At 39.2% G+C, this 15,428-nt stretch overlaps 1 protein-coding gene across 2 annotated transcripts in view; it reads right to left on the reverse strand.

Annotated features, from left to right (window-relative positions):
* DPYD (dihydropyrimidine dehydrogenase) overlaps positions 1-15,428 on the reverse strand; it is a 332,821-nt gene that overhangs the window by 53,891 nt on the left and 263,502 nt on the right. For both annotated transcript variants that reach the window (XM_030953352.1, XM_030953353.1), the window contains one exon: positions 7,310-7,452. In XM_030953352.1, the coding sequence (XP_030809212.1) occupies positions 7,310-7,452 (143 nt within the window). The remainder of the gene's footprint in view (positions 1-7,309; positions 7,453-15,428) is intronic.

Raw genomic sequence — 15,428 nt, forward strand, 5'->3', positions numbered from 1 at the left:
TAACAATCCTATCTATGCAGACTTCATTTACTAGCTGGTGAAATGAGCAGAAATAAAGGAAAACTAATAGATAATTCCCCTAAGCAGCTCCAAATGTAGAACTAATGCAAAACTGCACAAAATAAAAGGCATTATTAGTGTTGAATTTAGTCTGTAACTTTACAATGTAGTGATTTGAATATTGCAACTTTTCATAAAAAGTGGCAAAAACAACATGTAAGAATCAATAAAGAAAATCTGTTCTAATTTGATGGGGTTTTTTACTACTAAAAGGAAAACACTTTATAGATTGTTTTTGTTTGACAAATTCTGATTTTCTTTAAAAGAAATTCTCACAGAAGATTCTCACTATCAATTAGCAATTTCTCTCCCAATAGTCTGTAAAGGAGCAAGTGTGGCAGTCCTCTAATTACTTTTTGTTTTATTAGCAAAGACAGACAGTTGAGAACAGGTTGAATTTCTGTAATTAGCACTGGGTTAGGAAAAAATAGAAAATAATGAAATGTTTTCAGAAGTGAATGCTTGGATATGTCTGTCCCAACTCTTTTCTCTCTTTCACATTCATTTTTCTTAGGATTTTATGTCGACATGTTCAAACAGTACTTTGTTCCCTCTTTTGTTTCTGCATGTACTGCAAATTTCATCTCTGCAGAGAAGGGCCACTCCATTCATTGCTGTATCCATTGAAGACTTTTCTCAGTGCGTGGCTCTGTGAGCAGTGGAGCTAATGATATCTGGCTTCCAGCAGCTCTGTGTCTCCTGGTTGGGTTCTCTGACATCTAATAAGGTGTGACTGCCAATTAAAGCTTTTCCTGTGGCTGACACAGTGCTGTCCCATGCGGGCTCTCAGAGGTCTAATAAAGGTGAGCTCATAGTGTGCTTGTGCTTACAGTGAAGGAATGCAGCTACTCTCTCTCCTCTGCCTTTTCTGTTTCTCAAAATTTGTTAGAGTAAAACACTCTCCCTTTTGGCAAGTTTCAGTGAAAATGGCCACAAAAGCTCAAATGTGATGGAAGATACCCAAATGGATGTACAAATACCTATCAAGTTTCTTTGGAAATACAGTCTAAAAACTGCTCTTTCTACAGGAGGCTACACTTATCTCAATCAAAGGACTTACATCTCAAAAGTGGTTTTGCCTTAAGTGGCATTTTTTTTCCTCAAAATCTTGGTGGGTCTAAAGTACCATCCCTTGAATCTTGTCTCGTATCATTTTAGTAGCCTGACACTTCATTCAGCAACCTATTCTTCCCTCATCTATTTTAATCACGAGAGAAGAGTTAGGTATAGCACCTTAACTTCTCAGTGTCCTGGACAGCTTTGTACAGAAAGGTTTTGTTCTTCTACCCCTAAAGCCACAGCCTGTGTAAGAAACCTCACGTGTCCAGCTGGTGCCCACGTGTGCCTGTTCTTGGGCTCAGCAGCCCTTGGAGCACTCTGCCGGGCACAGAGCAAAGCCTGCAGCCCTGTCCCCCCATGTGCCATGTGAGGACAGGCAGGGGCCAGAGGCAGGGTGGGCTCTTTGGGAGCGCAGGCAGGAGAAGCACAGCCATGCTCCGCCACACCCATGGCACCCTGTGTCTGCCTGAGACTTGCAGCAATCCGCCCGACTTCATTCTCCTCATGCAGGCCTGAGACAAAGGACTCTTTGTCTGCATTCAAAATCATGGCTATTCATTGCAAGACAGAGTATTTTTTTCCCAATGGTTATCAGTAGAAACATAACCTGGAATTTCAAATCACAGGGCCAGCTCCCTCACTCCCCTGCTCTGCACTCCCATGATTTGAATGTCTTTTAGTTCTTCACTCTGCATGAAATGGCACAAATAGTAATTCCAGGCTGAGAATTTTTTGGCCTGATCTAATCCTCCCTTAACTAAAGTATCAGAGTCTTCACTGACTTCAACAGACACTGACATGGACTAGAAAGAAGAGTAATGAAGTGCATGGAGAACCAGAGCTCTACTCTGCAGTTCTGTAGCCATAAAAAATTATGGAGTTCCTTACAAGGTTTCACATTTGCACAAATACAATAAAAATACTGTCTCATAGATCAATTACCATGATTTTGTGATGGAAAAGCCTGTTTATTCACACACAAAGGGCCATCCTGCTGCTATAAAAATCTCTCAGCTAAATGCTTCAGTAAAAAGGCAGTTGAAGAAAAAATAATAATCAAATCATCCTGAATCCCTTGAGACTTTTGTTCCAAAGTGGTACCAACAAGAAGTCTTGTTGAAAATATTAAAAATCTACAAGCAGTCTCACAAAAACCACTGTGTTTCATGTTGGAGGGAGAGTTTATCTTACAGAGCTAAAACTCATCACTAACGCTTTCCCGTCATGGGCTGTCCCATTTCCAGAATGGTTTTGTTCTTCCTCAGATCCCCGAGGTCCCACCCACAGTGGTGCTGGGCAGGAGGGAAGGGCACGGGGCAGATCCAGCTCATGGCAGCTCTGGGCACACGGCCACCTCCTTCCCCTGCCTGAGAGGTGAGGAGGAACACGGGGCAAGGCCTGGAGGCAGTAGGGGCACATGGGCTGGACACAGCGCGGTGAGGACAAGAGCACAGCACCCACAGGAACGGCACTGCCGGGCACTGCAGCCCAGCCAGGACAAGAGGGGGACGAGGGAGGATGAAGGTGGAGCCGAGAAAGGGCTCAGGGCAAAGCCACAGGCTGTCCCACTGAGAAGCAGCATTCCATGAGTGGACTTTAAATCATGGCTGGATTTTAAATCATTGCTTACAGACATCCATGTCTGCAACAGAGGACATGTGTGACCTCCATACGTTGTGAGAAAAGACATTTATTTGAAAAGGAATCCATATTCTTTACATGAAAACGACCAATATTCCAGATGAACAAAGTACTCCATACCAGAGTATAATGCTGAAAGGTTCTACCATGAAGCAAGTATACTTTAGAAAGTACCCCTTTGTTCTACCTCTTTTTTTTAGTTACATCTGCTAGAAATAATGACTACAGAATCTCTTTCAACAAAAGGTCATTTATGTCAATGGACAGAACACAGAGGATCAGATCACCTGCTGTAATTGCAAATTAATGCTCTACTGCTAATGCATTAACTACACAATATTGATCTACAATTGAATCATACAGGCTACTGTGAAGTGATTTTTACTTTAATATTTTTATGCTTTTATTGCTTTTTCCATAATGCATTTTCTCTTTCCACTGGAATTTTCTATAATTGTTTCCCATTTTAATTTCCTGCAGCAAGATGACTTTAAAAAATGTATGTCTCTTTCAAAACCTGGCAAAAATCTAACAAACCATCCGTGTGAGATGGTAAATCACATACATGTTGCAAAACATGCAAAATATTTTGATATGCATCTAATTTTGATAAATTGGGGCTTTAAAAAAAGCTTACTTAAATTACAAATAAAATACTTCAGCTTCACTGGAAAATTGTAATAATGACATGCATCACAGAAAGGTGCTTTCTAGACATTTCTGGAGCTCCTGCCACCCCCAATGAGTGCAGGATTATCTCCATATTAAAATTGTTGGGGTTTTGTTTTTGTTTTGTTTTTTTTGTTTTTTTTGGTTTTGGGTTTTTTTGTTTGTTTGTTTTTTAAATTTTCATGCCTGTACTGAAAAAGGGTTGGTAGGTTCAGGTACATTAAAAAACTATGGTGCTATGCAATCAGCTGAAGAATGACTGAAATGTTTCAGCATCTTTAAGGAGAAATTAAAACACAAGTGGGGTCTTTTTGCAAGTGTTTCTGAAGTCCATAAAGGGGAAGAATACTCTGTTGAATTGCTGTCTAAAATCTTCAGCCCAGCTACTACTGAGTACAATAACCTAGTTTGTTTTCCATACCTGCTGCAAAGTTCCTAACATCCAAACCTTTTTGTGCACAACAATACTAAGATGTTGTCCTCCATATTCTAAAGGAGGGGATAGGCCATATTTTGATTACTGAAACTATCTCCCCATACCATTTCCCAATATACCTGCTTAACACCACTTGAGGTGGTTATGGCATACAGCAAAATATGGCTTACCACCTGTCTCCTGACTTGCATTCCTGTGTGATGATGATTTTGCAAATGGAAAATAAATCCTCATGTTTTAAAAATAAAAGCAATGGGAAAAAATAATGGAGAACTGATTGCAGGTGAAATATCCGAAGAGGAAAACCTGATCTTGCTTTTAATGGAAGAACATTTATTATTCATAAACCTTTTCTCTAACAGATATGCTACACTGCAGTTAAATCAACTCACACAAAGCCTCCCTATTATCCTAGGCCATGAATGTCCTGCTGCCATGGCAGAGAAGACTTGTTGGGACACAAGGAAGGGGAGCCCAGTGGCCAAGCAAGTGCTGCTGTCCCAGGCTCTCGAGCTGGGCTCCATGGATAGATCAGTAGTGCCTGAGCTGCTCTGCAGTATGGGACCATGTGGAATGCTGGATGATTGGGCAGCCCCTGCCCTTCTCAAGCACTGCTGGGCCACAGGGTGGTGAGAGCAGTGACAAAGCCCATTTTTAAGCCCCCCCTGTGCCTCTTTGGCACAGCTGAGCACAGAGGCTGCTCCATCACTACCAAAGCCCAGGCTGCTTGCTTCCTGCCTCTGGATCAGTCATAAGGCATCCTCGTGGCTTTGGAAATGTGAAGTCAGATCACAAGATGTGCAGTGGTGTGTCAGTCTGCGTGTCTCTCCAGAACCACCTCCAACAGTATGCAAAGCAGATACTTTAGATAAGGCTATCACACACATACAGAATTCCCTCACTACAGTCCCAGCTTCTACCTGCTTAACTCAGGGACTTGCTATGCAGTGCATCTTAAATACTGAATCATTCAGTAGATCACTTCATTTGATGCTATCTACAAATTCTGTACTCACTCTGCATGTCGGTACTGAGAAAGCAGAAGTGAATGTCAAAGCTGTACACAACAGAGGTTGTGGCTGCTGAAGAAGCAAGTTGGGCATTTGATATGAAGAACATGTGTGAGATTGGGATTCAGGGAAAAGAATATTAGCTGGCTATTTGTATGACCTTGTTTAGAAGGAAAACAATGGAAATGATCCTCATTACCCTAATTAGGGTCCAAAGGCGACCTATGAAGATGAGACCATCTTTTTCTATTACAATGTATCTCATCTGAGAAGCAAATATGTTTCAGTCTAGTCCCAGCAAGTGCATTTCTTTAACAACTTTCTATACAGATTACTCATTTCCTTCTCCCTTCCATCTGTCCTTCCCATCATAAAGGGAAAGACTTACGGCCTGTATTCACAATCTAGCATGAAGCTTACTAAAGGTTATTTTAAAATGGATGCAACTGGAACTAGTTCAGATCCTTACCTACACAGCCACTTTAGAATTTATTTATCTGAGATCAGTTTAAACTACTTCCCTACTTTAGTGAAACAGAAATAAACCACTCAAACTGAGGATATTTTTGATCCAGAGGAGTTTAAAATCAGTTCTAGAGATGATGTATGTTAAACTGGTGAAACCTAAAAACAAAATAAGACTTTTTTTCAGCATCTCTGGGAAAAATTTGTTGAAAAGAGAAATTGTTCTGTACAGGGAAAAAGATCTCTATAGATCCAAGTCATTTGTGGAAGCCAGTTTCAGAGAATTTGATTACTACTAAAAAGAAAACAATAATTAATGTCTTGTAAATCAAATAGTCTCTCAAGCACTGACTGGGATGTCTGCATGAAATTATATTTCAGAATTTCCCGTTACCATTGGGACAAATCAACAGGAAAAGAAAAAATAAAACATAGCTACACAATCTATATAAAATAGAAGTGCAAAAGGGACATTAAACCTCTTGATTTTTAGTCATCCAGAAACAGATACAGTACACATAGAACAGAAAATAATTTCATTCTGTGTAATTCAGATCATGTAACATTGCTGCAGACAAAGCCATTGAAAGTGCAGCTCTATCAGCAATAACAAGTTAAATGCATCTAGAGCACTAAAAACAATCCTTGCCAATCCTAATCTTTTTTGGTAGACAAATGCTGCCCTGCAATTTGCACCATTACTTAATATTTATATGGAAGAAGTTCTCAGACAATTGTGTACAAAAGGCCAATCTCTTATCTGCCCATGAAAAAGAAAAGTTTGAATCACTTTAATACAACCGAAAAAAAAAAGGAAATGGTATTAATAAATCCAAGGAACATAGCAAGTCTATAAAAAAGGAACAGCCTTCTGCTTCAGCTCCCAGAGATGCTAACTTTGATGTGTATTAAAAAACCAACCAGACCAAAATATTGAGCTGGCTTTTTTTTGGTGAAACAGCAAACAAATGACTAATCGCAGCAGTCACTGTAGCTGTGTAAAAAGGATGGTCACACTGAATCTAATTTCAATGTCAAAGTGAATTGTGGGAATGAAACCACTCTAGTCATCCCATGGAGTGACACAAAGCCGATATTCACAGGCTCCACAGCTGCTGTTGTCTATGGTGGGACCCACAGATAAAGGGGATGAACATCTACCAGAATGTAACAATATACAATGGAACAATGGGACATAAAGACCACCTGCTCCTCAGCCAGTCTAACATGTATGCTGCAATGGTGCCCTGACATGCCTGGCAGAGGTAAGGGGTTGATTTTCAGCCAATTTCCTGGTGCCTGTAATACGAGGCCACCAAGGCTTCCTTCCATGACAGAGACACACCAACCATGCCAGTGAGGCCAGCAGCTCAAACCAACCCTCAGGCAATGCAAACAGCCTGGCTCCTGAATGCAGCTGACACCTCAGTCCAGTGCAGCACCAGCCCTTCAGCAGTGGGTGCAGAGCTACACCTCCTGTTCCAATGAACATCCCTAGGGGACACAGATGCCTCATAAACCAAAGTTACTTTGAAGTGGCTACCTGAGAGACCAACGTAGTGCTCTTTGGAAGCCCTCTCACCTTGAGAAGGCTCTTTGCAAAAAAGAAAAACTGAGAATACAGGAAGAACAGATAGGTCGAGCTAAACTTTGTGTCAACCTGGTTTGTATGACAAGAGAGAGAGATGTTTCAATTTTAAATCATTTAAGCTAGAGATAATAAGTACTAACAAACTCATGGTTAGCCTTTTCCCAGATTGGTATTGGAACACCAAAAGCTTTCTTCTGGCAGCTCCTCCTCCACCTCCATGCGAAATGAATGTTTATTAGCAAGCAGTATGAAGTGAAAAACATGAAAATTCCTTTCAATGGTAGAAACTCCACACTATCCGAATGTTTGAAAGGAAGCCACATTACGATCTTAATCACAGTTACCTGAACGTTAACGTTCTAAAGAAAGAAGCAGTACCTGCAGGACAGAAGCCCCACTGTGCAGAAACTGAAGCCCAGCCTCAGCAGAATCGATGCCTCCAGTGGCCAAGATGGGAAATCCTGGGAGAGCCCGGGCGATGGCGGACACGGCGCGCAGGGCGACGGGCCGGATAGCATTTCCTGCAGAAACCAGGACACCGCGTTAGCAACATCCCAGCTGGCCCTGATGGAACCTGCACATCCCTCCTGCTACAGCAACACCAGGAACTAACATCCAATTCTGAGGTGCAGAGGTTATATTCATTTATAAACTGACACCAAGTGGGTTGCAAGTGGTATCAATGCTTGTACAGCAATTTATGCGTGCGGCTGAATACAGAAAATGGCAGAAACATTTGGATAAACAATGCAAAGCTAGCTTGACTGTTTTAGCTGATGCTCAAAACAAAGACTAACAATATCTGAGACAGAAAGCAATACTTTACCATACAGTACACTGTAGATAAAGAGATCTATGTTTCTACATAAAGAATCAGGTTGATTTTTTGAACCTAAATGCTGTCCAACTAAGAGCAAATGTCTCATTTATTTATGTTCACCTAAAAATTGTTTAAAAGTGCCATTTCACTGCACTTGACATTTAGTATTTTGTTTCCCCTTCTGCACGTCTGTAGATTAAGAAAATTCTTGAAGCAAGCCTCCTCTAACAATTAATATGATAGTCAAATTCTCAAAAGAAAAAAGTATATTCATTTACGGCAATATCTCCAAAACTGGAGCTCATATTTCAAATGGTACATAGAGGTTGAGTCAGACAATCCCTGCTATATTTAGAGGATTATGATTAAACTCTTAATACACTGTGTCTGCAGTGCATTTGTTTTGACTACATTCTACTGATGGTATGCAAGTATTAAAAATATGCCTACAGATGCTGCTCATTAAATGATGGACAGCGTAGATAGATGACACTTCCAGTTATTTTTGAGGCTAGTTGGGATTTCTCTAAATAACCTCCACATTATTAAAATTTCTACTTAATTTAGAGAAGCTTTAGGAGAATTTGATGCCATCATTGGGCAACAACAGTGTAAGAGAGGACGCATCACTCCCAGAGGACCTGTATGGCTGTGGCTGTCAGGCTGTTTTTCCCCCTCAGTACTGCATGAGGTAACAGCAACTAAACTTTATGCACATGAAAGCGACAGCCTAACCCAAGATGCACTGTTGATATGTTTTCAGGAAAACTAGAGCCTGATAGATAAAAATGTAAAATCTCATCAAAACTGCTTTAAAGAATCTAAGATCCCAACAGAACAGATCACAGAAAGTATCTGGAGGTGAGCAGGAACTTTCCCTGGAACACCAGGAACTATTTCCCATTGTTTGGTCTGGATTGACTGTAATGTGTTTGAAAGGAACAGAACAATTCTTTAAAAGAGGATCACTGCTAAGCATCCAAAGAGCAAATATTATGACACAATTCATGGTCCAGTCTTAGAGATATGCTTGAGGAGAAAAAAAAAAAGAAATCATGCTGTTTGCTCTGACAGATTTACAAATAAAGTCTTTTGGAAGGCATACAGGCCAAAACATACACTACACAGCCAAAACCACTGAAAGTAATCTCATAAGAAACAGTAGTTCAGGAAATTCTTCAAATATTCAGTTTTTGAAATTGAAGCTAGAAGTAAGCATCAGACTTGCTACACTGCTTTCAGCCTAACACAGCTCCAGAATCTCAGTGTGATGAGGTAGCTGTTTCTTAGAAAGATGAATAAATAAAGACAATGGTAACTCTGAAATCATGTGGCTACAGGGAAATTTCTTCCCAATCTGCCTTGAGGCGTGAAGGTTTATATACTTCTAACCCCAATACAACTCTTAAGAATTTGCTTTCAATGGGTTTTAAAGCCTTGTGGACCCTTGGCCCTAAAGATATCTTGTAGCAAAGAGTTCCACAAGAAAATATTCCCATATATATTTATATATAATTAGCCCCCTTCTCACTTAAATGACTGTCTCTGTACAGTGGTCAGTTCAGGAAAAGGACCAAACGACAGCTTATTTAAGGTTTCAGCACAATAGGTAATCAGAAAGGCTTTCATTCAGCCCAAAGAAATCAAGCATATGATTCAATGAAGTCTAGCAGAATTAGCAATGAGACTTAGAACTTATTATGGAACACAGGTACTTCTTAGTACTAGCTGAATTTGATATTCATAATATGAGTTATTACTTACATTGGTGATTAGTAAATTAGTGATAAATTGGTATGATTGCAAAAGTATTCCATTCATTTATAATTCACCCAAATGAATTTAAAAACATTTCAGAAGTGCTTCTGATGAGAGTAAATAAATGGATGTAATGACAATCAGAGGGTTCACTAAGGTCTCACCATTTATCCCAGCATTTTTTTTATTAGCCTACTCATATGGAACAAGCACAACATAAGCTGAAGCTGTTCTCCCTAACATTTTTTCATCAACAGTTCAGAAGCTTCCCCCTCTGTAACAAAAGCTTCTGGGTTGGAATACAATGTGATTTGCTTGTGATAGAGATCCGACTGCCTAATGAAATGGTGAAACAACCCACCAGATTAAAGAAAAAAACCAATAAACCAATGCAAACAATAGAAACAACAGTAATGCCAAGCTATTAAAATAGAAGGCAAAAAAAAAAACCAAGAAATGAACACTCAATTTGACTAACAATCTCTATTTTCCTGCATCTTCATAAAAGTATGTAGGAAGGTAATAAATTCCATTATAGAGATTTGTGGAGAAGGAGTTTTTAAAAGGTTGAAATAAAGGAGATTTAATGCCAACTTTTAAAAGATCTGTAAGTAGTAGTGGGAATTTGCAGAACGTTTTCTGATAAATCCAATGGTATTTAAGAAGCTGAGATCCAAATCCAGCATGCATTTGAAAGACAGCTCACATACTAAAAGATAAGCATCTACCACATACTTTGACACGTTGGGATCTGTAATTCCACTAGTTAAGCACCCATAGCTGAGGAAACTGCTGATATGGTACTCTCCTGATAGAAGTGCTGCAGCTGCTACCAGATGCTAGATGTGGCTATCATTTATCTTGCTGTAAAATAATGAGATTTAATAAACAAAGTCCATTTATCAAGACCTCCGGCAGGTGAGTGAGATAGAAAAATGAAAGATAGAAAAATACCTCATGGAGATGACATGCTACTCTCTGTTGAAAGCTACTCTTTCAGGTCTCATTAATTATGGAACAAATATTTGCTACTATGGAAAGACATAAACAATGAAATAATTTTTAGATGTGAAAGTCCCTGACCTTCTTCTTGCCTTAAAACAAAAAGCTTTGGCTTTCTCTATTGTTTTGTTTTGTTTCATAGAAAATAAGACTTTTCAGACTATCAGTGAAAGAAATCCAATAGTGAAAACACAACATGAAGCAGAAGCAGAACATTCATCAAGCAAATGTCTCTCCCTCATCAGCACAGGTGGGCAGAGCTGCTCTTGCCCACTGAGGATAGCAGGCTGATGACAAACTGATGAAAGACAATATACCTGCTTATTTGTTTGTTTGTTTTTCCTTAGGAAGTAAAACACCCTTCACCAATGCCAGAAGACACATGTTTTATTATGACTTCATAAGTACTAGGAGTCCTGAGAGGACTTGATCCTGTCAAACACCAAAAATGTTCACTAGATTGAAGCTTGAGAGCCAAACTTTGTTCAAAAGCCTGGTGTTGAGTTTCAAGCACCCAGTAGCTTTGGGAATTCCTAGCAGAAACAATTCAGATCTTCTGATCCCAGTGATCCACTGACGGGAGAAAAATAATCTCAGACATCTTGAATACTGGGCTACATTCTCACTTGCAATATATTGGAGCAATTTGAGAGTTTAAAGTTTTCAATGCCTATATGAGGTAGCTCTAATGACGCCTTTAAGTAAAGATGATCCCAGTCCATTAAAAAACAGCCAACAGAGTCAATTCAGACTGGTACTACTGAGACTGAATCGTGAAACAGTCTCAGTGGTCTTTATCAAACTCTCTATGAGCAAGAGAAACATTTTAAAGGAAAGCAAACTCTCATTTCTTTGGACAGTATATCAACCCAAACAAATATTTGTTTCTATGGATACTAGATGGAATAAAAATGAATTTGGGTCAATTTTCCCCACTCTGTGCATTTTCAAGTAAAATCATTTTTTAATTTGCATTCTATTATATTACAAATTTGAGATTTAAACCACTGAGCCTGAATATTACAAAGAAGAAGCAGCTGATACGTAATTTTTTACTAATAAGTCACCACTAAAGTCTGTGCTTCTAAAAAATGTAAGGCCCAAAATCTAAGCAACATCACCTTTCCTCCCTCTATAGATACCTTCTTGGAAGAAAACTGATATGGTTATATCCCAGACTGTTAAAATTAATCATGCTAATGAAAAAAGAACCCAATGATAATAAACTTGGATGAAAAGCATTATACAAGGAAAATGGTCTGGAAAAGTTCAGGCATCATAGGTATCAATCCAATGCTTCAGAAAGTAAGTAGGTAGAAAAGTTTGGAGCTCAGGAAAAAAGCCCAGGAAACATAATTCATTGTTAAGACATTTTCTGCATAGTGTATATGCTGCCTAGTACTGGCAATCAAAGTACTGCATGTTCTGCATTTGCAAACAGTCCAGGGAAACCTGCAGGTTACACACAAACCATTTCCCTCGCATTCCTTCCGACGGCAATCACTCTGCTCGCTCTTTCTTTCTGCCACCTGTAGGTGGCCACCATAAGCTACACTTATCAAATAACTCATTAGCAGGGTTTTCAATACTGTCATATCCAGATAATTAGCAATTTATTTAAATAACCAATTTCTGTGGAAATAATTGCCATGGAATGCCCTGAACCTACTTTTTATAAACTATAATAAAAGTGTTAAGATAATCCCTGACATTTGCAAATGCCATTAGTTCACCTTTCCTTTTGATAGTGCTATGGCATTATGTTTAAACAATTACCTGATAACGCGGCAGTTTAATGAAACAGTGTAGCAGACACATCCTTCAAAATGACCAGAGAATGCATTTATATGCAGAAGAAAACCCAGTGAACAGACGAGTTTAGAGAGAAAGACTATCCACAGTTGTTATGAGAGCTGCAAATGGGACACACAATATTTAGTGCAGTAAAAAATACAGGGAGTTCCCAGAAAGCAGGATGAACCTTGCCACAGCTTAAATTTTGCAGAGCCCAGCACTTCTGAAGATCCAGAGATGACTCTTCTCACTACTCCCTATCTGTTTCCCTGCCTGGTCAGTCCTTCAGTCCATAATTACTCATTAATAGCCATTTGCCAAAATCACTAACAATAATGTACTATTTACTCAGGCTCTGGCTATTTCCAACTGAAAATTTTAGTTATTCATGTACCAATGGAGAATTCAAGGGAATAGTCCTTTTATGGAACATCTCTACATGAGTCAGCCTACACCATCAAACTAATGGTTACTCAAGGCTTCATGTTGATCAAAAGTTGTGATGGGCAATGCACCAACTCTACCAAATCAATAGCAAAGGTTCTGCTGACTACAGAGGAGTCAGGACTTTGTCACAAGACTTCAGAATAAAGTTAGTGATTCTGCAGATTTGAAGGAACTTCTATCTAACTCTGCTATAGCAGGCTCTTGATACCCTATCAACTGACAGGATTTTTGTCAGGATATTATGACTACCTTGATAGACTGATAGTGTGCCAATAGTTCTTCTGATAACTACTGACCCTTCCTCTTAATTTCAAAGCTTACATCAGATGTGATTCGGTTTCTGATACATACAGAATTGAATCAAACCTCTGAGTGAAAAAAGAGGCAATAATTTTGCTTCATATTTCCTTTAAAAAAAATTTGTACTCAAATAGAAAAAACCCCTTGAACTTCCATAATCACAGAGAAAAATCAGCGTCCTTTTTAGGATTTAATTTTACCATTTTTAAATAATACAAATTATTATTTATGCTCTTTCAGCTGAAAATTCATAAAATCACCAGAGTTCTCATTCAATAAATGTTTAGTACTCATCAGAGAATTCTCTCAATTAAAAAAGGCTAGAATCAGAGAAAGAGAGAGGGAAAAATTAAATTTTTCTTATCTATAAATATTATTTATCCATGGAGACCTGGGGGAATTTTCACTCATATCAAGCTTCAGGAGGAAAAACCAAGAGGACAGATACAAATTGTTTTGTGAATGCTGCAAGAAGTGGTTAAACATTTCCTAACAGAGCCATTCTCTCACTGAAAACTACAGATTCACAAAAAGTCAATACTTCTGGTCGTCAGCATGAAACCTAGCAAAGCATTTTCATTGCAATTCATCACACGTTCATTATTTAATTTCACTCATGGTTTTTACTTTGGTTTGAGTTGGAGCTGGAAATTGTCTGACAGAATTCTTTCCATGTTCTTTGGGTGCTCAGGAAGCCCTTTCTTTGCCTTGACTGCCTGGCTCTTGCTGCCCAGCCTGAGTCAGCTGCTCCAGTGTGGCGGGGCTGGTGCTGCTGCAGGAGGTCTGGCACCTCCTGCACTGCAACCCTTCCCTGGCCAGGACTAACCCTGCCTGCTGCCCAGAGAGTGCCAGTGCTAATCAATAAAACACACAATGATACAACAGCAATGAAAAGGTAATAAAATAGTGCTAATACTCAGGGGAAGTTCCTGACACAATACAAGGACAAGGACAGGTGAATAGACCAGCATAAGAGCCAACAAACATTTAGAAAATATTGCCCAGTTACCAGATAAGATCACTGTAGCCATCTCAAAGGGACAAATGAGTTCCTACTCAATCCTTCCCCTCAAAAGCGTGAGTAGTTCACTACTCGCTTGCTGCCCTTTTATTCCAATGCAGAGACTGACATTTAACCTGAAGTGTGGTAGAAATGGTTCTGGCTGTTTACAGATTTGTTCAAAGGCAGTCTTGCCTCTGTCAGCCTCGGCAGTGCTACCTTTGTTTGAGCTGGTTTTAACCTCCATAACAACCACCCCGGTCAACACGACCCTGGAACCAGGAGGGGTGTGTGTGCCCACATGGCTGTGCCAGCGCTTTAGCACATACATAATTCTAACTGCAAAAAGGCAATTTAGTACAAGTAAGGACATACTGGAAAAGACACGACTGCCTGCTGAGCAGGGAATTGAGGTTCCTACACTGCATTTAAAAAGCCAAAATTACTGAAAAATGCAGTGCAAAAACTTTTCAGGCCATTTACAAAACCTGACTCATACCTTGTCCTGTTTAATAACCACTTGCCTAAGAAGTCCATCACAGAAAGGGATGCAGAACTTCAGAAACTATGGCAAACTAAAGAAAACAGGCCTAGACAACTAGAAAGCTCAGATAAAGTATATCTTCCTTGCTTTACATAACTCAAGTTAATAATTGTCCTATTTTGAGGTTTATCTATTTTATTGTCTATCCCTCTATTTTATCTATCTCATCCAGTTGCTGTTATGTAGTAATAAACAATTTTATTTTATGTACCAATATACTTAGATCTATTTATAGATACATAGATATATTAAAAAATATGTCACAAACACAAATTTTTGTGAAACAAAAGACTCAATTTGAGCAGAAAACACTGTACTTGCCTGTGCATTAGTGTCTACATACATATCTAGCACAGTATTATTACATATCCATATAATCTGTGTGAGTATATATATACATGCACACTCAGTAGATGTATTTCCATATTCACATATACATAAAACAGTGGATGACACGTCCCCTGATAAAACCTGTTATTTCAACACTTCAAGTGAAAAGTGTTAAAATAAATGGCTCATCACATACAATGTGTTAAAATAAATGTTTATTTCAACACTATGTGTATCATAGCCATTTATTTCAACACTTCCCATTTCTCAAGACTCACACAACCAAGAGTAGGAGAACTGATAGCTATACCTAAGGTAGCTGAAGCACACAGCCCTACTCTGCTTGCCATAGGATGAGTAGGAAGTTACTTGACACTTTTTTCCTCCCAGCAATAAATGGAAACTACCTACCTTGACTGTTCGTGGGGATCTGCATGTGCCTGTAAGCTGGTGGGCTGTGTCATCATTTGGAAAGAAGCGCCATACCAGAGTCTTCTGAGAT

This window comes from Camarhynchus parvulus, chromosome 8 (genome assembly GCF_901933205.1).
Source record: "Camarhynchus parvulus chromosome 8, STF_HiC, whole genome shotgun sequence".
Classification (NCBI taxonomy): domain Eukaryota; kingdom Metazoa; phylum Chordata; class Aves; order Passeriformes; family Thraupidae; genus Camarhynchus; species Camarhynchus parvulus.